The sequence below is a fragment of the Cololabis saira genome, chromosome 15 (genome assembly GCF_033807715.1).
Source record: "Cololabis saira isolate AMF1-May2022 chromosome 15, fColSai1.1, whole genome shotgun sequence".
NCBI lineage: Eukaryota > Metazoa > Chordata > Actinopteri > Beloniformes > Belonidae > Cololabis > Cololabis saira.
Genome location: NC_084601.1, coordinates 35,412,850 through 35,439,537, shown reverse-complemented (window position 1 = coordinate 35,439,537; position 26,688 = coordinate 35,412,850). Strand labels below are relative to the sequence as shown.

At 38.7% G+C, this 26,688-nt stretch overlaps 1 protein-coding gene across 1 annotated transcript in view; it reads right to left on the bottom strand.

Annotated features, from left to right (window-relative positions):
- Positions 1-1,195: 1,195 nt before the first annotated feature.
- LOC133460843 (protein MTSS 1-like) overlaps positions 1,196-26,688 on the bottom strand; it is a 145,361-nt gene continuing 119,868 nt past the window's right edge. The window contains exons 14-21 of the mRNA XM_061741606.1: positions 18,166-18,323; positions 17,300-17,407; positions 16,218-16,315; positions 14,897-15,122; positions 11,712-11,960; positions 10,579-10,746; positions 9,435-9,591; positions 1,196-6,677 (exon numbers count right to left, since the gene is read on the bottom strand). Coding sequence (XP_061597590.1) covers positions 6,022-6,677; positions 9,435-9,591; positions 10,579-10,746; positions 11,712-11,960; positions 14,897-15,122; positions 16,218-16,315; positions 17,300-17,407; positions 18,166-18,323 — 1,820 coding nt within the window. The 3' untranslated portion in view covers positions 1,196-6,021. The remainder of the gene's footprint in view (positions 6,678-9,434; positions 9,592-10,578; positions 10,747-11,711; positions 11,961-14,896; positions 15,123-16,217; positions 16,316-17,299; positions 17,408-18,165; positions 18,324-26,688) is intronic.

Sequence of the window (26,688 nt, the reverse complement as noted above, 5' to 3'; positions counted from 1 at the left end):
TAATGAAGCTACAAGTGTACACTTTGGGCCCGATTTACTAAGATCCTAAATAAAGAGTACTAAATTGCGTGTGCACTGAAAAAGTTTGCACGTGCTGTTGTTGTGTGTTTTGCGGGTGATCAACTAAGATTGCGTGCGCAATTGATAACAGGTGCAAACTGCAGTATTTAAATGAGGTGTTGCGTGTCTTAAGGTTTGCGAGCGCAAACTTTGCGCCATGGAGAGTCTGGATGTATCCGTGTATCATTCGTTCTTTCCATTTTCAATTGCCAATCAAAAACCAAAACATGAAAATGTGACTGGTTATGTTGTTATTCGTTTTTTATTATAACACAAAAAACGACCCTACGCCGTCGATTTAACGCAGACCCATAATTCAGGCGAAGCTGCAGTCTGTCTGCGCTGATCCTGACACAGCGGGTCGGAGCGGATTTGGTCATGATGTTTAACCTGTGTTTTGTGATTAATAAGCACGGGTTTTAATTAAATGTAATTTACGAAGGATGATTTCACGTTCAATAAGATAAGTAATCAATAAAATACAAAGTTTGGCACAAAGGCTTGGCCTGCTTGTGGACGAGTGGAGGGGGGCACAATAAGAGAAGGTGGCAAGATATAAGGCGAAGAACTAAAGAAAAAGTGGCCTTTAATAAAACTTGTGCAACCATTTTTAAAATAGCATGCAGCAGAATAAATACTCTCTCTCTGCGTATTTGATTTTGGATGTCGCCTCCTTGCCACAATAACAGCAGCAGCAGATTAGCACCTTCCTTTCGAACGTATTAAATACAAACGCAATCACAATACGCGCAATTACTTTCAGGCTTGGTAAATCTCATTGCGCGTGGTAAATGGAGCAATTTGCATCTTCCCCTCCCAGTATTTAGGATTTCTGGCGGGTACGCCCCATATTGATTATTCATCAGGACAAAAGTACTAACTGAATTGCGTGTGTGCTATTTTGCGCATTTGAGAGACGCAGTCGTCTTTGCACGCTGTTAGTAGATCAACTGGCACTTTGGTTTGCGGGTGCTGTCAAGTTTGCACACGTTTTAACACACGCAAACCTTTAGTAAATCAGGCCCTTTGATTATATTTACTTTCCTTCTGTAGTGTATTGGTCACTGAGGGACATGCCCACGGCTTTCTAACACTTTAACACAGTAATGCACTGGTCATTTTGAAAAGAAAAGAGAATCATTCTGAGTTATTTCTCCAAATCTGACATTTATATTGAGAGAAAGTGGCAGCAACAAGAGAGAAATTTCAGACAAATTAGGAGCATTTATCTGGAAAATGGACACAGGAAACCATAATAGAGAAGTACCTGAAGTAGGAATAGCTTACAGTACAAAAATCAAAGTCATTGTTTAGCATATACTTTAAAAAATTGGCAACTTGTCTCAAATGAAAGGTTAAAGGGTAAGGAGACAGTGACAGCAGCTTTTACTAACAGCTCAGGGACAGAAATGGCTTCCAGACGCACCGAGCAGTGGACAAGTGGGTCTCGATCCAGCAGATATCTTCTACAACGTTTCTGACCAGCCTCATCCCAAAACGACCTGATTTTTATTTGTGTTTTTTACAGAAACACCCTCATGCCCACTTGTCTAATCCTCGGCGCGGGAGTTTGAGTGAAAACACGCGGTTACAGAATCACGGCAGGTCCAAACATTCAGCTTCATCTGCTCGTTCTCGCATCAGCTACACGACGGTGTCGTAAACCTGCAGTGGAAAGCCAAGACGGATATAGAAAAACAGACAGGCTTCAGTCATCATACACGGCGTCAAACTGCTGTCACAAAGAACAGGAGCCGTCTACGACCCCCAACCCCCCCCCAAAGGAAAAGCAGATTACATGACCTAAAAAACGCGCTTCTTCTCGCTTAGTCGACAAAACTCAGGAAAAGTGTTACAGGTGAAAGAAAGAAAGCAGAACATTACAGATTTTTTGTTGTTTTTTTTTTTTTTTTCCTTGGGAAAAAGAAAGTTACATGCATATTAAATAAATGTGCTAATAGGTTTTATATTGTTAAACAGTACAGAGAGGAATCTGGAAATTACAAAATCAAAAACGCAACATTGAAAAGAATAAATAAACCCATGTGGAAATGCAACATGGACAGTTCTATTGGGTTGTACGGAAGAATCGTGTACTTGTAGCTATTACTCACTAATACAAACTGGATGAACCCATTGGGTTCTTAAACATGACGAAGTAATACAGTTACAGTTCTGTATAGTTGTAGCAGTTAACGTGCGGCAGTTCGTGTTTGTTCGTTTGATTTCGACTGTGTCACTGAATCAGCCTCGTGTGTTTCATCCTTCACGGATCAGTTTACTTCGCTCACGCGCTTCCCCGTCGTCTCACTGACAAAACAAAGTTCAATCGGGCAACGCAAACGTGAGCCAAAGCAGAGATCTGAAACGCGTGTTTTCAGAACCTCTGGTTTATTGTGTTGATGAGTTTTAATAGTAGAGTCATTCTATAATTAGGGGTACATTTCATATCAACCAAAAGTGACAAAATCAGTTTTCTTTTTTGATAAAAAATCTAGTTGCTTCCATAATATACACCCTAAATGTGCTAAATTCGATAATTGCCAAGCTTAAACTCTAATTACAGTTACAGTGTTACAGTGTTACAGTTGGTGGGTAACACAGTTGACATTTCGGCCATTTTAGTGCATTTTGTGCTAACTGCAGACCTTGGACCTGTCACTACATGGCCTTGATCAACTCATGTTTTTATACAGTTTCTCTGTATTTTTGTAAAAATAACATGTAAAGCAAGTTCACAAGAACATGTTGATAACACAGTTGACGATCAATTAACCCACTCTATGTACACACAATAATATTGATGAAATATTGAAGAGGAGGAGTAGAAATTTACCACACTGTCTTCAAATCTCCCTCCCTGAAGGAAGGGACATCATATAATTTTGGACATGTGACTTTGGAGCAAACCATTGCTGATTTATAGGGGTTTTTTCAATGGGTAACACAGTTGACAGAGATTTCTCGGACACACACAAAGTGGATGATTTAATGTACATGCATGAACCAAATAGTTTTTAAAACACCTTTCTAATATTTTAATGATTATTTTGAACAAATAATTATGGAAATTAAATACAAAAAAATGTATTTTAGTGTTAATCTGAAGAGCAAAACCTGACATTTAGCAAATCGGACAGCACAAAAACAACAAAATCCAGTATAGAATAAGCATTTTTTGAAAAATAAATGATGGAATTTGTTGACTTTTTTGTATTAAATGAAAGAGAAATGTGCCCTGATATAAAGTTGATCATTGCTTTAAGTGAATATTTAGTAAAATTGATAAATACAGCCCATGGACATGACATGTACCCCTAATTATAGAATGACTCAGTATTTCCAAGCAAAGAGGGGAAGAAAAGATGAGTTGAATATTTAATATTTCAAATGATACATTCAGGAACTGACTGGTAATGAAGAGAAAAGGGACAAAAACAAAACAGAAAAGCTTTAGCGGTTAAATGAAGTCCATTCAAGCCATTCACGTCTCAGTTTTGTGGACACAGTAGTTTACTTTGATATTTACCAGAAGATTTTAACTTTGGACCCTTATTTTCCTCATTTTGTGTTACTGCCTATTTTTCCAGGTGCGTAGCTACACTTTAAAGCAGAATTTTGGGATATAAAAATCCTTCAACGTCTCTGTACAATGTATATATTTGATATGACGGTGTAGCTTATTTAATAATAATAAGAAAAAAACGCACTACAAAGTAATTTGAATGATAGGGATGTAAGCCACAAGCTTTCATACGGATCAGTCCTGATCCCCCGTGTCGGGACATGTGACCGTCTCTCACGTCTCTAGAGTTTTATTCAACAGGTGATCCAGTCAGTGGGCCGGTGTTCTGCCAATTTCTGCTGCTTTGCCAAAAAATGCTACCTAATGGTTTTCTACCTTTGTAGAGCTACAATTTTACTGTTTTACTCCCTAAACCACTTCCCTTTCCCCCCAAGTGGTCCTTGTCGCTTGCCAGGCCGTGATTGTAAATAAGAACGTGTTCTTAATGACCTGCCATTGTTAAATAAAGGCGAATGACTGAATGAATATCAAATAAAGCGATAGAATTGTTTTTTTTTTCTCTTTATCGTATAATGTTCACAAAGTGTAATGCAATTCATGTCATGGGTAGTGTATTTTTGAAGGATCAAATACTCAACATCCCATATTATCAATTTAGCGTGGCAATCAAACTTTGAAAATCGACTGTGCGCATGCGCAGAACCACAAAGTAGCATTTTGTCGGCAGGTAGCAGAAATTGGCAGAACACCGGTCGTGTTTCCACCTATAAAAGCAGCCCCGGCTCCCTGCGGGCGTTTCAAACTCTGCAGAATGTTTCTAACTCTGCAGAATGTTTCTAACTCTGCAGAATGTTTCTAACTCTGCAGAATGTTTCTAACTCTGCTGCGCGTTTTCTAACTCTGCTGCGCTGCATCCTGGAGTGCGACGTCATCACGGGACGCCTTCTAGCTCCTCGTACGACCAAATGATATCACACACATCAGATCTTTACATCGTATTTTGTTCTAAAACTGCGGGTTACGGACGCACCGACTCGGTAGCAGCTTCACTAAATTAATGTCCACAACTGTTTACATCAGTGCCAGCTAATTCAGCGCGTAGGTTTCACTACAACAAACCAACACACACACACACACCCACTTAAATCCATCTACTACAGACAGGCAGGACCAGGAAAACTGCAGCCACAGCTTCTATTGGTGCTATTGGTTTTATATAGAATTATATCATTAGTGCAGTTTTGATTTTGAAACAGTCAAAGTGCTTCCAAAAAAGAAAAATGAATATTAAATGAGTTTGATTTCTAGTTTACAGAATCATTGACATGACTTGTGTTGCACAGTACACTGCAAAAACTCAAAATCTTACCAGGAATATTTGTCTTATTTCTAGTTAAAATGTCTCATTTTTAGTCAAAAAATCTCATTACACTTAAAACAAGAGTCATTACCAGAAAAAATAACTTATTTGACAATTTTCACCTGTTTTAAGTAAATTTTCACTTGAAATAAGTAGAAAAATCTGCCAGTGGGAAGATTTATCTTCTCTTTACAAGCAAAAAAATCTTGTTCCACTGGATTTTGAGTTTTTGCAGTGTAGGTTTGATCTTTTGTCTTCTGCTGGGCTTTATTTGCTGAAAGATTTAATTTTAGAGGCTAAAACCTACACTTTATATATCAGGACAATCTGAAACAGCGAGCAGCTACTGTTACCTGTCACAGCAGCTTATGTAGCATAAATATAGTCATATAAACTAAATACATACATACAAATAATGATTTGAGCTTTTTGAAAAATGAAAATACTCCGTCGCTCCTTTCTGTTCGTTATCTCAGAGATTCTTGCTACCTTTTACTCGTCGTGGTCATTGTTTTCTCTTCTATGAAGCTGATTTCAGCCGACCCACTCGGTTTTCGTGAAGTTGCCCTGAGGAAAAGGTCTCGGATCTGCGAGTGATGAGCTCGCAATGCACTTTTTTAACTTAAAAAAAAAAAAGACATTGTTGGAAGGATTCTCAATCTGTGTGGATATTTTATTGTGCACTTCTTCAATATGTAAAAAAAATCCGGGCAAATGTTTCCTCTCTCCTTTTAGGTGAGAACGCCCTTCGTATTAGTTAGCACGGACACCACAAGCCACTTTTGATCGTTCCAAACTCATACTTATAACTATCATCTGGATTGTATTTTCTTTTTTTTCCCCCAAATACTTAAGGTGCAGAGATTTTTTATCTTTTAAATAAAATTTGGCACTGCTAAAATTGGGAGTCTAAGACCGATCCACAGTCTCTGGGCAACTTCCATCTATTTTGGCACTCACTTCTTCAGGTCGCGGCTCTGATTTGCGTGTACTAGCAACCATTTTGTGTCCAAAAAAGACAATTCGATTACGGACACAGAATGGGGTCAAGTCATACAAACCCCCCCTGGCAGAATTAATGAATACTCGGTGCTGATCGGTCGTTTGTGGTCGTCCTCTTGAGCTTGACTCCTCGCCGTATGGCCACCAGAAAGTCCTCCACGTCGCCGTACTCCAACTCCTCCAGGAGCTCGGGGAGCGGCTGGCGCTCCCACTCCGCCGGCCGGCCGCCGGGCTGCGGCGGCGGGGTGGGAGGATCCGACCCCTCGTCCAGATACCGGCTCTCCCGGCTATCCCGGCTATCCCGGGTCACGGACTTGGGTGACAACGGGCCTCCGTTGCCCGGCGACAGAGGGCTGGTCGTGGGGCTCATGGGGCTGCGCGGGGTGGTGCTCCCCTCCGACGCCGCCCTCATCAGGAAACCGGGGTGATCGGGCACGGTGGGCGTCTTGACCGGGATCATGGGGGGCTTGATGGGGATGGGGCCCAGGTTCAGGCCTCCGGACGGCCGCCGAAGGTTCGGTTTGGAGGACGGAGTTCGTCGAATGGTGGCGACCCCTGGGGTGTTGATGGACGAGGCGTTGGAGGGCAGGCCGCCGGTGGACGCAGGGCGCTTGGATTGGAACATGCGGCGGTAAGAGTGGCTGACGTCGCTGTTCTTCGGGATGGTGGAGGACTTGTCAAAGTCTGAAGTTTGCTGCTCGCCCTCCATATCTGAGTAGTGGACACAGTCTGACGACAGGGAGACAGAGAAAAGTTTAAAGCACTGGTCAACACATGCAATTCAATTCATTTGTATAGCGCAGGGGTCGGCAACCCAAAATATTGAAAGAGCCATATTGGACCAAAAACACAAAAAACAAATATGTCTGGAGCTGCAAAAAATGAAAAGTCTTGTATAAGCCTTAGAATGAAGATAACACATTCTGCATATATCTATAATAGTTATAACTGGGGGAAGACTTTTTTTTTTCATTATGCACTTCGAGAAAAAAAGTCGAAATGTTGAGAAAAAAGTTTAAATGTTGAGAAAAAAAAGTCAAAATGTCAAGAAAAAAGTTGAAATGTTGTGAAAAAAGTCGAAAAGAAAAAAGTTTAAATGTTGAGAAGAAAGTCGAAATGTCGAGAAAAAAGTTTAAATGTTGAGAAAAAAAGTCAAAATGTCAGAAAAAAAGTCTTAATGTCACGAAAAAAGCCGAAATGTTGAGATTAATGTTGAAGTACAATCTCGAGAAAAAAGTCGAAATGTTGAGAAAAAAAGTCAAAATGACGAGAAAAAAGTCAAAATTTCGAGAAAAAAGTTGAAATGTCAAGATTAAAAAGGAAAGGAAAAAAGAAAAAAAAGAGAAAAAAAGGAAAGGAAAAAAAAGAAAAAAAAACGGTCAAACATTTTTGAAAAAGCTCCAGGGAGCCACTAGGGAGCCGCCAAAGAGCCGCGGGTTGCCGACCCCTGGTATAGCGTCAAATCATAACAAAGGTACGGAAGAGTATTAGGGCCACGCATTAGAAAAAATATTTGAGTGGGGAAGATTTTTTTTTATGTTGCACTTTGAGAAAAAAGTCGAAATGTCGAGATTAATGTTGAAATACAATTTCAAGAATGAAGTCGAAATTTCGTGTATAAAGTCAAAATTTCGTGAATAAAGTCGAAATTTGGAGAATAAAGTTGAAATACATTTCAACTTTTTTCTTGAAATTGTACTTCAACATTATTCTCAATATTTCGACTTTATTTCTCGAAATTGTACTTAGACATTAATCTCAATATTTCGACTTTTTTCGACATTTCAACTTTTTTCTCAACATTTCGACATTTTTCTTGAATTCAATTTTATTTATATAGCGTCTAAGACAACAAAGTTGTCTCTAGACGCTTTCCAGTTGAAATGCATAATGAAAAAAAAAACTTCCTCCTCTAAAATATTTTTTATTTTTCTCCTGCCCTAACACTCTTCCGTAGTTGTAGCCTCAGATGACTAATGATGGGTTTTAAACATTGACAAGTGGAAGGTATTTAAAGACAATTTCCAATATTTACTAGGAATGGACGTCCCAGAAAATGTACCTTAAGATCAGACCGTGTTCATGACGGTACATTTACAGTGGGTACTGAAAGTATCCAGACCCCTTTTAATTTTTCTAATTTTTTTCTTTATTTTGCTGTGACATGCACCGTGAGCTGTAAGGTCTTATACAGAAAGGTGTGTGCCTTTTTCTAATTCAAGTCCAATGAGTTTAATTAAAACGCATCTGGACTCCAATGAAATTTCAAGAATAAAGTTTAAATACATTTTCGTGAATAAAGTGGAAATGTCTCCTCTGGCCCATAAATCCAGTTAGAGTGACTGACGGCTTTGCAGCAGCAGCCGTAACTAACTAACTAACTTACATCCTTGGAGTGGAACGTTAAGGGTACGTTTCTGAAGTTATGCAACTGCATACTGTATGTGTGATATGTGTTTCAAATCAATATCGTCATCAAATTTTGACTTTTTTCCCCAAAATGTCCAAATTTCTCGAAATTGTACTTCAACATTAATCTCGACATTTTGACTTTTTGTGCATAATGAAAATAAAATATTCCTCCTCTAAAATATTATTTTTATTTTTCTCCTGCCTGGCCTTAATACTCTTCCGTACAAAGGTCATCTCATAACGCTTCACAACACAACAACAGAGATAAAAGTGATTAGATATAACACATCATGAAATGTAGCATCAGAAAACATCAGCATCGGAGAAACAGGAGAACAGCAAAACATCCAAAAAACAAAGTAACATCAGACTAGCTGACTCTAAGCATAAAGGTTTTAACCCGACTCTTAAAGGCAGAGAGTTTGTTCGCCTCTCGGACCAAGACTGGAAGATTATTCCAGGTTAAGGGCCTGAAATCTGAAGGCTCTGCCTCCCATTCTGCTCTTGGAGACTGTAGGAATCACAAACAGTCCTGCATTCTGTGAACGCAGTGATCTAGCAGGATAGTAGGGGACTATGAGTTATTTGAGGTTGGATGGATGCGGACCATTCAGGACTTTAAACTCCATTCTGGCTTTTACAGGGAGCCAGTGTAAGGAGCTAATATTGGGGCGATATGGTCTCTCTTCCCAGTTCTTGTTAGCGCACGAGTGGCGGCATTCTGAACCAGCTGGAGAGACTTTAGCATTTTTTAGTACAGCCTGATTAGAAGGAGTTCCAATAATCCAACCTTGAGGTGACAAATGCATGTACTATTTTTTTCAGCATCTTTCTGTGACGAGATGTGTCTGATTTTGGCAATATTACATAAATGTAAATAGGCAGTTCTTATGACCCCCAGATTCTTTCCAGAGGTGCTAGAGGCCAGAGTAAAGCCGTCCAGAGTAGGTGTGTTACCCAAAAATTCCTTTCTGTGGTGTTCTGGGTCGACCACAATGATTTCAGGTCATCCAGGTCTTTACGCACACAGGATTAGGGGCTGCAGGGTTAATTTGAAGGCGGCGTTTGTCCCACCTTGTGACAGGATGGTGTCCTCGGAGCAGCAGGGCGTGTTGGTCTGGCTGCTGTAGCCGCTGGAGCCCTGCAGAGAGTCCCGGCTGGAGCCGTGGATGTCCAGCTGGAGCCCCCGGGCCAGAACCCGGGCCAGCTCCTCGTGGGTCTCCTTGTCCACCTGTCGACGTACATGCAGGCACAGACATGTCAACACTGGATAGTTAGGGCTCGAGCACTGACAGTGCGAAGGCCCTATTGTATCAGTAGGAGATGTTATCCTCGTTGTTTTTCTGGTTTTTATTTTTCTTCTGACGAAAGGAGGGCCTTTTTTCCCCCTAAACGTGCCCCAAAAGTCACCAAATTTTGCACGCAAGGCAGGCCTGGCGATAAATTTGATATTTAATGGTTTGCATTAATGGGGGTGGCCTAATGGCTAAACAGCGCCCCCTAGAAAACTTCGTGCCCCACAATACGGTTTGACGTACATGCACGAAAATCGGTACACACCTGTATCATGTCGCAACTTAAAGAAAAGTCTCTTGGCGCCATGGCCGAAACCGAACAGGAAGTCGACCATTTTGAATTAATCGTGTATTTTTGGCTCAATTTATACCACTTCTTCGGCCGTTAATGCGGCCCGAACCGTAACGTGCACCCAGATGTGTTATACATAAAATGTGCGTCTCCATCCTGCGACGACGTGCATTACTTTTCTCAGTCAAAAGCGTTACTGTGGCGACGGTAGACGCCAAAAAAGTGCACCCCCCCCTTCATCTGATTGGTCCATATTTGATAGTTTGTATTTTCTGCTATAACTTTTGAATGGTATGACATACAGACTCGTGGGTGGTGTCATCGGACTTAGTTTTGACTCCTTCACCTTAATTGGTGCAAATTAGCCCCGCCCCTTCTTCTGATTGGTACATATTTGATAGTTCCTATTTTCTGCCATATTTTTTGAATGGTTTGACATAAAGAGTCATGGGTTGTGTCATCGGACTTAGTTTTGAGTCCTTGATCTTTATTGGTGAAAATTGCACGTGCGAGGGCCCGTTCATCGCTGCTTGCAGCTTTAATTGGTTTTGAAATTTCACTGCAAGTAAGCAAAAAAATGTGGATTAGATTTGGTCCATGTGCACAGAAACAAATCCTAAAACTTTGTCACCTTGGGGGAAGTTCCGTAGTGGTTTCCCTTGAAGCCGTGCGGCTCCTCCCCGGGTGTGCTGAGCTCAACCCCCTGGTGGCTGCCCGGATCTGCCGGCTCCCTCCGGTCTTTGCTCCTCCTCAGAGTGTTGACCAAGGGCTGGTCATACGGGCCCGGTTTGGCCCAGTCCTGTACACGAAGACACAACCCCCAAAATACCACTGTAGTTTTGATCTCAGCTCAATTTCCTGGATTGGAATTACCAACTTTGATGTTTTATTGATTAAATAACACAATCCTGCATCTATTGATCTAGAGCAGGGGTCTGCAACCTGCGGCTCTTCATCCTCATCGTAGCGGCTCCTTTGGCCTTGAAAAAAACCCAGAATATAAATAAATGATATTTCTGAATTCATTTTTAGTCGTTTTATTAGTTTATTTTGTTGGGCAGTTATCTTGGAGTTTGAGTTGATGCCATCTAATTTTAAAATAACTTTTTAATTTCTATATTTAGTTTTAAAGCTGCTAAGTTGCAGCAAAATTTTTTATTTATATTAAAGTGGGGTATTTTTTATTTTACTTTTACACAAATATAGACTGAAATAGGCCTACAGTTCACAGTTTAAATTATTTCAAAGTACGCCTACAAATGCACACTGCACTTCTGTTATATTTAGGGGTTGTAACAGCTAAAATAAATAAAAGATGAAAACTTTTAAAATCTGTTATTTCTTGTGGTTCCCGAAAATGTTTTTCGTAGAAGTGGGTGCAAAATGTCTCTTTTTATAATAAAGGTTGCAGACCCCTGATCTAGAGAAAGTTAGTTAGGCATTCATTCTAACACACTAGAATCAACACTAATGTCTAACAATCCAGTAAACAACAATGCAGATTTTTGTTTGCATTTTGAAAATTTAGCCAAACTATATTTAGAATGTGCATAATACTTAAATAAAATTAGCCTCTTATTATCCTGACTTGATGTTAATGGAAGCACAGTCAACACCTGATTTCAATAGACAGCATCTCCAATTTCAGTTGTATTAAAAAAAGTAAGAAACTCTTGCAAAACTTAAATTAAAAAGCATGTAAAATTAAAAAAAGAAGGAGGAAAGATGGATAGGGGAGGACATGGAGGTGAACGTGGATCAAACCTTCCAGGATGGGACTCTGAACGACGGGATCATTCCGAGCCCGGCAGGGCTGAGAGGCGGGAACTCTCCCGGCCCGGCCCACGGCCACGTGGGAGAGACGGACAGATAGGAGGGCGAGGAGATGGGAGAGGTGGTGTTGGAGGAGGAGGAGGAGTAGGTGAAGTATGAAGGGTGGAGGTGGCTGTCCTGGGCCTGCAGTACTGATCCTTGCAGACAGAGGGCAGCGTGGTGGTCAAAGCCATTTGACAACTGAAGGTGAGCGGATGGAGCAGGAGCAGAAACACAAGTGGGGGGGGAAATTAAAATATGGCAATGTGAAAACAAGACGGGTGAGAAAAATAAAGGTATAGGTGTGGCAGGTGAGGTTGTTTCTTTCCTTTTTTTTACTAAGTGATTTTACGGCAGCTTTAAACACATTTTGTTTCAATTAATGACTTGTAGAATGAACAAATTTAATTTTCTTTGTAAATACACTGTTTAAAAAAAAAAATAAACAGCAGTTGACATAATTCACTGCAAAAAGTCAATCTTAACAGGAATATTTGTCTTATTTCTAGTTAAATGTCTCATTTCTAGTAAAAAAAATCTCATTATACTTAAAACGAGTCATTACCAGAAAAATTACTTATTTGACAATTTCCACCTGTTTCAAGTAAGTTTTCACTTGAAATAAGTAGAAAAATCTGAAAATTGTTGTTTTTTCCAATGATGAGTCTTGTTTTAAGTGTGATGAGATTTTTTTGGACAAAAAATTAGACATTTTAACTAGAAATAAGCAGTTGGCATAATTCACTGCAAAAACTCAAAATCTTAACAAGATTATTTCTCTTATTTCTAGTTAAAATGTCTCCTTTTTAGTCAAAAAAAATCTCATTACATTTAAAACAAGACTCATCACTGGAAAAAACAACAATTTTCACCTGTTTCAAGTAGATTTTCACTTAAAATAAGTAGAAAAATCTGCCAGTGGAACAAGATTTTTTTGCTTGTAATAAGAAGATAAATCTTGTCCCAGTGGCAGATTTTTCTACTTATTTCAAGTGAAAATGTACTTGAAACAGACAAAATAACAGAATAACAAAATAAGCTTTGGCTTCAGCCCACACCTTTTGGTCCTTGTTTGATATACATGCAAAAAAAAAACCATTGTATTGACTACTGACTTCTATAACGTGACCAAATAAATATATCAAATCAAATCAAATCAAAATTGTCAAATAACAAGTTATTTTTCTGGTAAAGACTCTTGTTTTAAGTGTAATGACATTTTTTTGACTAAAAATGAGACATTTTAACTAGAAATAAGAGACATATTCCTGGTAAGATTTTGAGTTTTTGCAGTGTTCTTGCCATAAAAGCACAAATGCTTGAAGTGACAAAAGCAAAACAGAGCAGTTTGTTGACCCAGCGAGCCAACGCCTGGGTTTGTTTGTTCACCTGTGGTTCCCCAGAGCCGGGCTCAGAGTGTGAGGATGAGGAAGGTGAGGGGGAAGAGGAGGCCTCCTCATTGACAGACTGAGCAATGCAGCGCACGTACACAGTGAGAGCCAGCAGTTTGGATTAACAGGAAGAAAAACACAAACGCTGAGAAAGCACGACAAAGGTTAGCAACAAAAAGCAGTGTGTCTCGGGGAGAGCCGGAGATCTCATGCCGGATGAAAACAACAGCACAGAGAAGTTTTAAATTAAATAAAAGGCATCTTTGGCGGACGGTGAAAAGCTGATGTCAATGATGATGATTGGGCAGTACATGAGAAAGCTATTAATATGATCCTTTTTGAATTAAAAAAAACATTACTGTTAAAATAAGATGATTTCTGATACACAGTATTTGACTTGAGTGTGTGTGGACATTTCTGTCTTTTTATATATATATATATGTATGTGTGTGTGTGTGTGTGTGTGTGTGTGTGTGTGTTACACAGTTGTGTGAAAAAGTGTCTAGCCCCTTTCCTGATTTCTTATTTTTGTACATGTTTGTCACACTTAAATGTTTCAGATCATCAAACTAATTTAAATATTAGACAAAGATAAGTAACTGAGGGGGGGCAATCACTTTTTCACACATGGCCATGTAGGTTTGGATTTTTCTTTCCCCTTAATAATAAAAACCTTCATTTAAAAACATTTTGCATCAGCATTTTGTGTTTACTTGTGTTATCTTTGTCTAATATTTAAATTTGTTTGATGATCTGAAACATTAAGTGCGACAAACGTGCAAAAAAATAAGAAATCAGGAAGGGGGCAAACACTTTTTCACACAACTGTGTGTATGTGTGTGTATATATATATATATATATATATATATATATATATATATATATATATATATATATATATATATATATAATATATACATATATATATATATATATACACATATATATATATATATATATATATATATATATATATATATATATATATATATAAATAAAGGACTGTCTCAGAAAATATTGTGATAGTTCTTTATTTTCTGTAATGCAATTAAAAAAAACATGTCAAAATGTCATATATTTTGGATTCATTACAAATCCACTGAAATATTGCAAGCCTTTTATTATTTTAATATTGCTGATTATGTCTTACAGTTTAAGATTAAGATTCCCAGAATATTCAAATTTTTTGATATAGGATATTTGAGTTTTCTTAAGCTGTAAACCATGATCAGCAATATTAAAATAATAAAAGGCTTGCAATATTTCAGTTGATTTGTAATGAATCCAGAATGTATGACATTTTTGCATTACAGAATACACACAATATTCACATTTTCTGAGACAGTCCTGTATATACACACACACATATTCTGCCAAGGATGTGGCTCCTTGCAGATTGACAGGAAACAGGAAAAGGCTGCAATTACTGTTAATATGCATGACTGAAATCACATATTTATACATATGATATGTGATTTCAGTCATGCATATTAACAGTAATTGCAGCCTTTTCCATCCCTCTGTTTTCAATCTGCCAAGGATCCACATCCCAGGAAGCCATCTGGCTGGATGTGGCAGTGGAGGTGACTCGGCAAGCACAGGCAGATGAGCCGTATCCTAGCAACCGGGGAGCATCTGCAGACCTCATGCTTCCAGACAATGGAACTTGAAAATGAGGCGAAATCGGGGCTATGAAAATGCGTTTCACGGGCAGGTGATAAGGAAACGCACTCAACCAGCCATTACCTGCAGGTTTTCTGGCGGCATGGGGGACGGGGATTTGGACTGGAAGGCGTCCTGGGAGATGAAGCCAGAGTCGTGGGAGGAGACGGAGGAGAGGCGGGCGGGGGGCTGCTGCGGCAGCACGGAGGAGGACGAGGAGGAGGAGGCGCGGAAGCGGAAGTGGGAGGTGGGGGAGTGGCTGTGGGAGCCGCTGGAGCGGGAGTCGCTGCTGTTCACGCTGTTCAGACTGCTGTGTGAAAGAGGAGGAGGAAACGGGAAATGTGAGATTGACTCATGAGCATTAATTTGACATTAGAGGAATCATTTATTTATGGGATGATGATTCCTCAGATTTTTTTTTCAGGAACTATTTTAGCTTAATATGTTAAACAGCCAAACACCAGGGCTTCTACATCTGTGACCAAAACCAGAGGTGAGCCATTCTGGACCACAATGAGCTCTACAACCCTTGTTTTTACTGATCTGGATCTGAATCCCTGCTCACGTGAAGATAGAATCCAAATCAATGCAAGGACCTAAAGTAGAAAACATGAATCTGTGAATCTATTCCTTATCCTGTAATATTAATCCATAAGAAAACTGTCCTTTGCTGTTTCACAGCCAGAACAATGCCTGTCTCATCTCCAGTAGACCAGTGCTCCCCTTGAGCAGGTGAGCAGAAGATGCAGCTGCACTTGTAAACCACAAGGAGGCAGCAGACAATAGTCATGTTTGACTTTTACTTTTATTATTGATGTCCTTGAGAAATAAAGAGTTTGTTGCAACTAAGAGACAATGTCACACATCTACAATGCGACACAAAACAGCCATAAATTTGATTAAATTAACTGCGAATAGGCATAGGGTTGCTACAAAAAGATGCAAAATGACCGAGATGCAACATGTATTTAAAGTGAAAGAAATTTTAAAAAGTGGCACAAAAGCCCTCAACTGACAACTGAGCCACACAAAAAACAGTTGTTGCATTCATTACGACAGCCAGAACATGACAAAATCAGCCATAAATTAACAACTAACAAGATTATTTTGCTTGTAATGAGAAGATAAATCTTGTCCCACTGGCAGATTTTTCTACTTATTTCAGGTGAAAATTTACTTGAAACAGGTGAAAATTGTCAAATAACAAGTTATTTTTCTTTCTTTTTCATCACGACAGTCAGAACATGACAAAATCAGCCATAAATTAACAACTGTGAGCTCCTTCACTTAAAACATACCCCAACCAAGCGATATCTGCGTAGTTTGAGATAATTTTGTTTCTCTTCTCATTTAGTCCTTTGTCATTTGAGCAAGTGCCTTCTATACAGTAGCCATGGTAACAAACCTGCACATGCTGGACTTCCTGGATACCGTGGTGCTTGGGGAGGAGGGGGGAGTCTGGTAGGACCACGTGCACTCTGAGCCCTTCAGGTCAAGAATTACCTGAGGAGGAAATGACAAGAAAGCAGTCTGAGTCTCATTTATAGATGCAGGAGCTTGTTGATTGTTTCAAAAGGGCTCATGCGTTGCACATATTTGATGAAGATGATTCCTGGAAGCCTTTGGGTGGAAATAAAGAGGGCAGAGTCCAATATATCTGGGTTTCTGTGGATTCAATAAAGTTGAGCTCCGTGGAAAGAAATGTAGTAGTTCAATACGCAGTATCATAGAACTGATTCCTCCAGAGAAACTATGTGAGGACGGGTAAATATGACCATCCGCTACATGGCTTACAGCTGAAATGTTTAAAAACGTTGGATTCACTCCTTAGTTACACTGCTAAAACTCAAAATCTTAACAAGAATATTTGTCTTATTTCTAGTTAAAATGTCTCATTTTAGTAAAAAAATCTCATTACACTTGAAACGAGACTCACACAACACTGGAAAAAACAACTATTTTCACCTGTTTGAAGTAGATTTTCACTTAAAATAAGTAGAAAAATCTGCCAGTGGAACAAGATTTTTTTGCTTGTAATGAGAAGATAAATCTTGTCCCACTAGCAGATTTTTTCTACTTATTTCAAGTGAAAATTTACTTGAAATAGGTGAAAATTGTCAAATAACAAGTTATTTTTCTGGTAATGACTCTTGTTTTAAGTGTAATGAGATTTTTTGACCAAAAATGAGACATTTTAGAAATAAGACAAATATTCCTGGTAAGATTTTGAGTTTTTGCAGTGTAAAGCTCCAGAAATGTACTTAATCTACAAAATCATCACATAACAAATAATTTTTTCACAATTGAGAAGTTAAAATCAGAAATGTGTATCAATGAGTTACAACAAAGCATCAGGGAATTTCAAATTCAGGATGAACACATTTCAAAATCAAGTTTTGATACTCTCAAATGAGTTTATTAATGTCTGTCAGAAAACTTCACTAAAATCTTATGTGGTGGTCTGGTGGAATCAGATGGAAGCTTTACCTGCTCGCTGGAAGCAGGCAGCTTGTGCGGGTCCATGGTCAGCATCTTCAGATCATCCGTCAGCGTCTGCAGGTGAGTGATCTCCCCCAGCATGGACATCTCCTCATCCTGGCACACAAACACACCAGTGGGATCCACATCAACACCGCTTCCATGTTGTTTCCGCAGAGCTTTAACAGCAGCAATAACTTGAGTGGTCAGAGAATTGTGAAAAGAAAATAATGAAACAAGGATATGGTGCAGCCAACCTGATCTCACAAAAATCTGTGAAATGCCCACGACCTCTCACCACTATTTTCCGTGGCACCAACACAGAAATTGTATAATTCCTTGTTAGCACCACGGATATTGTACCTATGCGAAGTCAATGGGATCCGTTGTCGTGATATATACACGGAATATGACATTATTATTATTGATATATTATTATTTATTATAGTGGCTAAGTTATGGGTTTTTGACACGCAAGTTACTGTTTGTTACTGTCAGTTTGTAAAAGCATGTTTTTAACGCTGTTTTAACAGTGTTTAAATGGTTAAAATTAATTTTCACACAATTAACAATTATATATTTAAAATATATTTACACAAATGTGTGTATCATGCCCTTAAACTATTATGTACACTCTTATTTTAGTATTAACAACCTCCATTTGTAATATTCCGTGTATATATCACGACAACGAATCCCATTGACTTCGCATAGGTACAATATCCGTGGTGCTCACACGGAATTATACCATTTCAGTGTTGGTGACACGGAAAATAGTGGTGAGAGGTCGTGGGCATTTCACGGATTTTTGTGAGCCAGGTTGGCTGCAGCGTATTTGTGTCTTTCCCTCTGATCGGTTTGAACGCCTCACTCACCACAACAGGTCTCAGCATGGACACGAAGCAGCAGAAGCGGGTCCTCTCCTCCACCAGCGCCTTCCTCACGGCCTGCTTCTCCGTCTCCTCCAGCAGCAGGTACTTGTCGCTGACGTCCTGCATGGCGCTGTCCAGCTGCGGCTGCAGGTCTCCACGGCCTGCACGCACAAACATTCACGATGACCCCCCAATATAATCAATCTACCGCTCAAGCTGAAATAAAATGAATGAGGAGCATTCGTAGAACAGTTGGTCAGGGTGTTCCACAGGGCTCTCTGCTCGGGCCAATGCTTTTCACTCTACACACACTTCCATTAATATCAGGCAGCATGGCATAAACTTTCATTGTGATCGAGAAGATGCTCGGAGATATCGTTCCATGAATCCAGAAGAGACCAAGAGCTAGCTAGATTACAAAGGTCCTAATGATGAACAGACTGATCATTTCTAACTGCTACTAAATTCAAATAAGACTGTTGTTGTTGGCTTTGTACCCTAGTACTTCAGAAATAATCTGTCTTGTCATTTAGTTTGCAGGTTTCAATGTAACCTGCAAAGGTCCAAAAATTTGGAATGAGATTGATAGTTGCTATAAAAGAGTCTGGATCTCTCTCAATTTTTAAAAAGAGACTAAACAAAAATTGTTATTAAATTAGGTCTCTTATTAAATTTTTTATTTACCAATACCTGATGTATTATTTTTATAAGAATATCTTTGTATCTAGGAAATCTGATAGGTCTCAGGGTTTTATTGTGTGTTTTTTTTTTTTTAGGTGATAAGGTTATTATATGTATATGTACCGGTATTATATGTGTAATTTATAGTTTTTTTGCTGTGTGACTGGGGCCCTATTCATAAGCTACAGTAGCTTCTGGGGAGTATCATTTACAAACCTCAATTGATTGATTATTATCTGTATGTGTTTTTTAATTATTTGTAAAATAAACTCTTAACTCAAATTAGTCATTCTGGATAGGATTTTTTTTTGCATCCAGTGCTTATGTATAGTATTTTTGACCAGGAGTTGCTCTTTAAAATCTCAGGAAACTACTTTTCTCCTACACTTATGACATTGCAAAATGAAGGAAAATTGTATCTTGGATTAATGCAGACAAACTAGTCCATGCATTTGTGACTTCACGATTGGACTAAAGTTTTGGATCCAGCTGATCCAAAAGGCTACAGCAAGAGTTTTGAGGTGCATTGACCTATAATTAGGGAATTACATGATTGAAACCAAAAAAACTATGGACAATTTCACTTAACCCAAGAACCACATACATAATCTGTATTAGTTTCCTTGAGTTAAATACTCATTCTGAAAAAAGGAGCACAAAAGCTAAATAGAAGCCAACTGCATAAAGATTCTATGAAAACAATCTAACATGCACAAACAAAAGAAGCAATTTAAAAAAACTTAAAATAAAACTGTCAAAGAACTGATTTAAAGTACTTAAAGCAGCCAGACGTGATTCCTTCCCCTGACGGGGACTCTCAGATGACTTTACAAGTGTGACATTAAAGCAATTTATTCAATTTGTTTCAAAAGGTTTAAAAATGTAAATGAAGAGGAGAGGTGCACCACAGACATATAAACAAGCTGTAAGGTCGAATTTAACAGAATAAAAGTTTCTATTGCACAAAAAAAACCCTCTCTTCTAAGACTGCTAACACTTGATTGCATTAAAACCATAATTAGAGCCTCCGACAAGCCATTAAACCTTATTACTGAATTACTGAATCCAGAAGTGGCAAATCAATCAAATAATTCTGCTGGGAAAAAACATTCAATTTAACCCATTAAATGGTTATTAAGGTTTAATTGTTTTTATTTTCCTTACAACAAAACCAAATTAAATATATATACATATATAAGTCTTTCTACAAATGAGGCTGCATGTTGAGCTGCAGATTTGTTTGGATGTAGATCATTTATTTAGGACAGAGCATCTGCAAATCAACACTTCTGCCCGGGCTGCCATGGCAACGTGCCCTGGCCAGCCGTCTCACTTCTTTATTTTTGTTTTTGATACAAAGAATTCGTGGGGTGTCTCTGGATTTGATTTTGATTTCCAGGAGGCAGCACCCTTGGCCGCAGAATTAATTGTCCCTGGAAACCAGTAGATTGATTGATCGAAGATGCAAAGCATGTAACACAGGCAGAGCAGCAACCAGACCAGTGTCAACAAAAGACATTAAAAAAGGGTGTGAGAAGGACTAGGAATTGCCCGTGAATTAGTTGTCATTTTGGAAGTAAAAAGTTGTTAATTCAGGGTTTTACTAGCAATTCTGCTGCCTCTGACTTAAGAGTATTCATTTAAAGCCCCCGATACATTGTGATTGGTTTGATAAGTTCTATTTGTGCTGGGCATGGCTGGTACAGACGCACTTGTTATGTGTTGCATCAACTTGTTTTTTTCCCCTCAGATGCGTCGACAGAATTCATTAATTTTTTTTTAAGCTATTTTCTCTTTGCATTTATTAATTCATCTGAATGCAATTTGAAAATGCGAAAGAATAGATTTCGGCTGAGTTCATTGGTGGTTGGAGTAGTAGGACCCAAATGCAGGAGAGACGGAGGAGTTCCAAAAAATGTGATGTATTAACTAAAAGCGCTGTTGAGCAGGATCTACCACTAGAGAAAACCAAAAACATGAGAGGAAAAGAGGACGGTGGAAACTACGACGGAGTATTAGGGCCAAACAAAAAAACAAAAAAAGGAAACTATGAGAATAAAGTCATAATGTAATGAGAATAAAGTCGTAAAATTATGAGAATAAAGTCATAATATTACGAGAATAAAGTCGTAATATTACGAGAATAAAGTTGTAATATATTATAAATATGTAAATATAACTTCACAAGATGCTCAATATTCCTCATTTTAACACAGGGAGAAGATGCTCTTCCTGTTTTCATAAATTACCACTTTATTTTCATAATATTATGACTTTATTCTCATAAATTACCACTTTATTCATTACGACTTTATTCTCGTAATGTCACAACTTTATTTTCGGAATTTTACGACTTTATTCTCAGAATTTTACGACTTTATTCTCGTAATATTACGACTTTATTCTCATAATATTACGACTTTATTCTATTACGACTTTATTCTATTACGACTTTATTCTATTACGACTTTATTCTCGCAACATTACGACTTTATTCTCATAATATTACGACTTTATTCTCAAAATGTTACGACTTTATTCTCGTAATTTTACAACTTTATTCTCGTAATATTACGACTTTATTCTCATAATATTACGACTTTATTCTCATAATATTATGACTTTATTCTATTACGACTTTTTTCTCACAACATTACGACTTTATTCTCGTAATATTACGACTTTATTCTCATAATATTACGACTTTATTCTCATAATATTACGACTTTATTCTATTACGACTTTATTCTCAAAATGTTACGACTTTATTCTCGTAATTTTACGACTTTATTCTCGTAATTTTACGACTTTATTCTCGTAATTTTACGACTTTATTCTCGTAATTTTACGACTTTATTCTCGTAATTTTACGACTTTATTCTCATAATATTATGACTTTATTCTATTACGACTTTTTTCTCACAACATTACGACTTTATTCTCGTAATTTTACGACTTTATTCTCATTATATTATGACTTTATTCTCGTAATTTCCAAATTTTTTTTGTCTTAGTTTGGCCCTAATACTCCGTCGTAGGAAACAGTTCGGACCAGCAGGAAACAAAGGAAAGACCAGACAAGATACACACAGAAGGCTTGACGAGACGCAAACAATCAGGGCAGATGGGAACAAAGGAAGTTAAAACATCATTTAAACACAAGGACATGGGATTTCAAAATAAAAGGGACACCTAAAAACCAAAACTGTGACAATTGGGAAGGTAAACGGGAGTCATTCTCTTGTTTTCGCAGAACAGTTTTAGATTTAAACCCCATCTGCTTGTACTGAACACAACAGGTTGCTTTGTGCTTTTAAGTCTTGCTCCATAGAGACCGTTTAGTTTAACCCTGTCTTGATTTGTCTCTATATAGGAATCTTGTCAGTTTCTCGTGATTGGTTCCCCATCACAGAGAGCAGACGTGCGGATGATTTGCAGATAAAGGCTTTGATATATGTGAACAATCAAGTTTCACACTATCACAAAACTGAGTGCATGTCTTGAATGTTTTCCACAAAAACAAAAGGAATCTCCGCCTGACCAGTCACAGTTCACGTCTTTTCCTAGTTTCTTCTGCCATTAAAGCCCAGCGGATCCTGCTACGCCAAACGGCTTTAATGGGAGTGTTAAACCGCTGTTGGACACGCAGTCGTCCGTGATATTTTGGCCGTTCTTACAGATCACTGCGTCTATTCCTCCGGGACTCGGTGATCATTGAACAAAAAAATAAATAAAAAAATCCATTTTGTGGTCTAGACAACTTAGAAGAGTTGTCAAGATGATTTTCATTGCACTTGAGTGAACAGTGAGCAGATGAAATCATAAGCAGATGGAGTTACTAGTGTCCCATTTCTCAGATTCCTCTTCCTAGTAAATACTGGCATTAAAAACCTTACATGTTTTATTTGAAATAAGTAATAAGCTGGAAGCTGAGAGGTGTAGAAAAGTTAAACATAGAGCTGCACATCAACACTTTATATTTTAATAGGTCATGGCAGAGTGAAAAACGTCTGCAGCAGTTTCTGGCATTCAGTTTTACGTGACTGTGTCATATTTAATCTGCCCCCCCACCCCCAGCTGACTGTTGATTGCAGTTGTTTTTCTTTTCTTCTCAAAGTGCTACGGGGCAGAGTTTTTCCCTCTGTAAGCCGATTGTTTAGGAATCCCATCTTCGGTGTTTGAGGGCGGACATGAACATGCAATTAAAGTTCCTGATTCCTCCAGTGAGACCCGAGGCCGAGGCTGCTGTGGTCGGGCTGATAGATGGGAGAGAGAAGAGCGCCGCGTCTCCCCAACTGAACCTTCTCAGGCAGGAGCGTCAGCGATGGAGAGGGAGACCCAAATCTAAGGGCCAATCCCAATACACCCCCTACTTTCTACCACTACCCCTAAAAAAGAAGACACAGATTTTAGGGCTCTTGAAATCTTCCCAGGTCCCTGTCCCAATACTCCCCCTACTCCTACTTTTCAGCACCACCACTAAATTTTGCGTGCTACGTCACTGCGTGGTTTACGTTCGGATACGTAAGCGACTGCGTAGTTACGTTACGTCATGCAAATCACTAAGTAAGTTTAAACAAATCTTTAAAAACACTACTCTGCATGGATACAAAACGAAAATGCGGACACATGAACTGACAGCCAATGACCAAAGTGCCTTGCTCAGCTGAACCACTTTTTCTTTTCTTTTATGCTTTTCTTTTTGAAGTTGTGTGAAATGAAGAAACGGTAAAAACAGAACATTAGAAGGGGTAGGACTAGAAAAGTTTTTTGAAACTTCATCCTACACCCTTTCAAACAGGAAATATTTATTTACATATAGATTTGTCTCTTTAATTTGCTTTGTTTTGCTTATGGTTTTCTTTGTTGTTCTTTGTTTTTTGTTTTTTTTTCGGTATATACATTTTATGTATTCTGATTATTTTGTTTTTGTTTTAACCTGTTTGAATAAATAAATAAATTAAATGAAAAACGTTTGCACATACGTCACACCACATCAGGAAGCCGAGAGCTAAAAGCTGTTTTAATTTCAGCTGTAGCGCTGTTAATATGCCACTTTATTAAGTTTTAATATTTTTTCAGGCGTAAAAATAACCGTTAAGATCCCCAACCTGGGCTCAGTTTATCCAAATAACGCCTGTTAAGAAATATGATCCAATGTTTTCGGAAAAGAGCCACTGGCTCGGAGCAGCAGCAGTTCACGACCGTCGTCCCGGGGAGAAACCTGCAGCCCTGTGGAGAATTACCGCTGGCTGAAATAAATAATTTAGGAAAATAAATGTTGGTTTAATAGATGAAATCTAACAATTGTAGCTACGCCTGTTAAGAAATTTGCTCCGAAAATTTCGAGATCAAAACCGCCTGCCGGCGGGCCGCTTGGTGGCGCAGTGGGTTAGGCAGCGGCCCATATACTGAGGCTACAGTCCTCCTGCAGCGGTCGCGGGTTCGAATCCAGCCCGCGCACCTTTGCTGCGTGTCTTCCCCGTTCTCTCTCTCTACCCCTTTCCAGTCTGCATCTCCAATAAAGGGCCACTAGAGCCCAAAAAAATCTTAAAAAAAAAAAAAAAAAGCCTGCCGGCTCCGGAACTGATTTATGGTTCCGCGTTAAATCGACGCATAGCCTACGGCGTAGGGTACGGCGTAGGGTACGGCGTACGGCGCGCGTCGCCGCGTAACCTACGCCGTAGGCTCTGCGTTGGTGTAACGCGGAACCATAAATCAGCCTTTTTTCGGTTTGAAAAAGACTTTGCAACAACGGGCAAGCGAGTGATTATGTACATTCACTGAGTGAATATTATGAAAGTAAAATATATATTTCTCGCTAGAAATGTAATCAAAATGCATTTTTATGCAGAAACTAACTCAAAATATTGATTTTATTCACTAAAAAATAAGAAATGTCCACCATGTTTTCTTTTTGATTCAGTCCACAAATGACGACGAAAAGCATTCTGGGAAATTTTTCTGGCCCTAGTTCAGCTAGTGAGCATCTGAAATCCCTCGCTCTGAAGGGCTAGATTCATACACACTACCCTCGTTTTCCGCACTCCCCCTAGATGAAAAGAGGAATTGGGACACCACTACCCTCACGGGAACGCGCAAAATTTAGGGGTTGGGCTGAAAAGTAGGGGTAGGGGGAGTATTGGGACAGGGCCTAATTCCTGCTTTCCCGCAGAACTGAACCGATACGATGCCCAGAGAAGATCGCTCTGGTACTTTCTGTGTCCGTTTATCTTTTAGATTTCGCTCCTGTCCTTATCCTCTAATTCTCTTCTCTTGTCACCATCTCCACCCAATCATCTTTACTCTTTATGGACAATAGCAGAAAGAATTCAGACTCTTGCGAAAGGTTGTTATATATTTAAATTCACTTAATTATAGTTGTTTCATGGTTCTAATTTGATGGGATCTTCACATTCTACACACTCCCCCCCCTCATTGCATTCATTTCAATCCAACAAAAGTTCCTCATCCCATTTCCTCTCTTTAAAACTCGATGATACCCGTGATAGTGAACTTTTGTGCAGTAATAGCAGGCTGGGAAAGCCCGATGATTGAAGATACCTGGCCACATCTGAGCTTCCTCCGGGGTCAACCCCAGGTTTATTTTGTTCCAAATGCTTAATTCAAAACTGGAATCTACTTTTTGGAACAAGTCCTTCAAAAAAAAAAAGAAAAGGAGTTGTTTCAAGATGCAAATGTTTTGCTCATTTTGCTTTTTGCCATTTGCTCTTTGCAAACTGCAAACCCATCAGTTGTCGTCTGGGGACCTGGTTCCGAGGGGTTTCTCAACATCTGGAGAACAATTATGTCCAAAACCTCTTTAGAAGAATCTAAAATAAGAGGGATGGGTAAAGAAGTGCAAGATATTGAACTCAGGGAAGGTGGTCATGTTGAACTCCCCTACTCTTTTTTTTTTTACTGTTATCTAATCCAATATCAGTTTAGTTGATTTTAAAGGAAATATGCACTTTGTTTACACTCTAATTATGTAAAATATATTTCTTCAGCATCTTTTCTTGAAATTCCTCTTTTTTTCAAATTATGTAAGATACTTTTAATATCATTTTACAAAGATAAACAGAAACAAGTATGTTTTTTATATATTTCGCTTTTTTATAGGAAATTTAATTAAAAGCAAAATCTTTCTTATTACATCCGAGAGTGTTTCTTTGTGATTTAAAGATTTTTCCAGTACAATTAAGTGTATTTATTTTTAAAAATTGGCGCGGATATTTAGACCAGTGTGCCGAAAAAGTCGGCACTTCTCTTTTAACTGTTTTACTTTGTCACTATCCTCGTATTCAAAACTGAAATTCTCTGAATAAATATCTTCTATCATCTTTTTTAGCAGTGATATTTTTCCTGTGAAAATATATAATAATAGTCAGTTAATAAAAATAAACGACCGTCTACAAAGAAATAAAATCGGCAAATGCATTCTAGAAAACTAAAAAAATGGCAAACTGCTCTCTTTGTGGAATAACGATGGATTTGTAGAAGAAATATATTATCGGATATGCTGCGATTCATGGCAATTATTTATGCCTTCCTTTTTAGTAAATCAACATTTAGTTTTTTTGCGTTGGAAACTTCATGAAAATCTCTCTCGGGCCGCACATTTGACAACCCTAGTTTAGAGTCTGGGCCGTTCTTATTGGGTGTTTCACGATGGCGATCTCAGTCCAAGCCCTAGACTGGGCCTGGACTGAGACCTAGGAATGATTTACACCAGGGCCGGTTCTAGAAAATGATGACTAGGGCTGCATCTCAGATCAGAGGGGGTGCACATGCCTGGCACGTTATTCAACACTAAATTATGCATTATCCCATAATTTCAAGCGG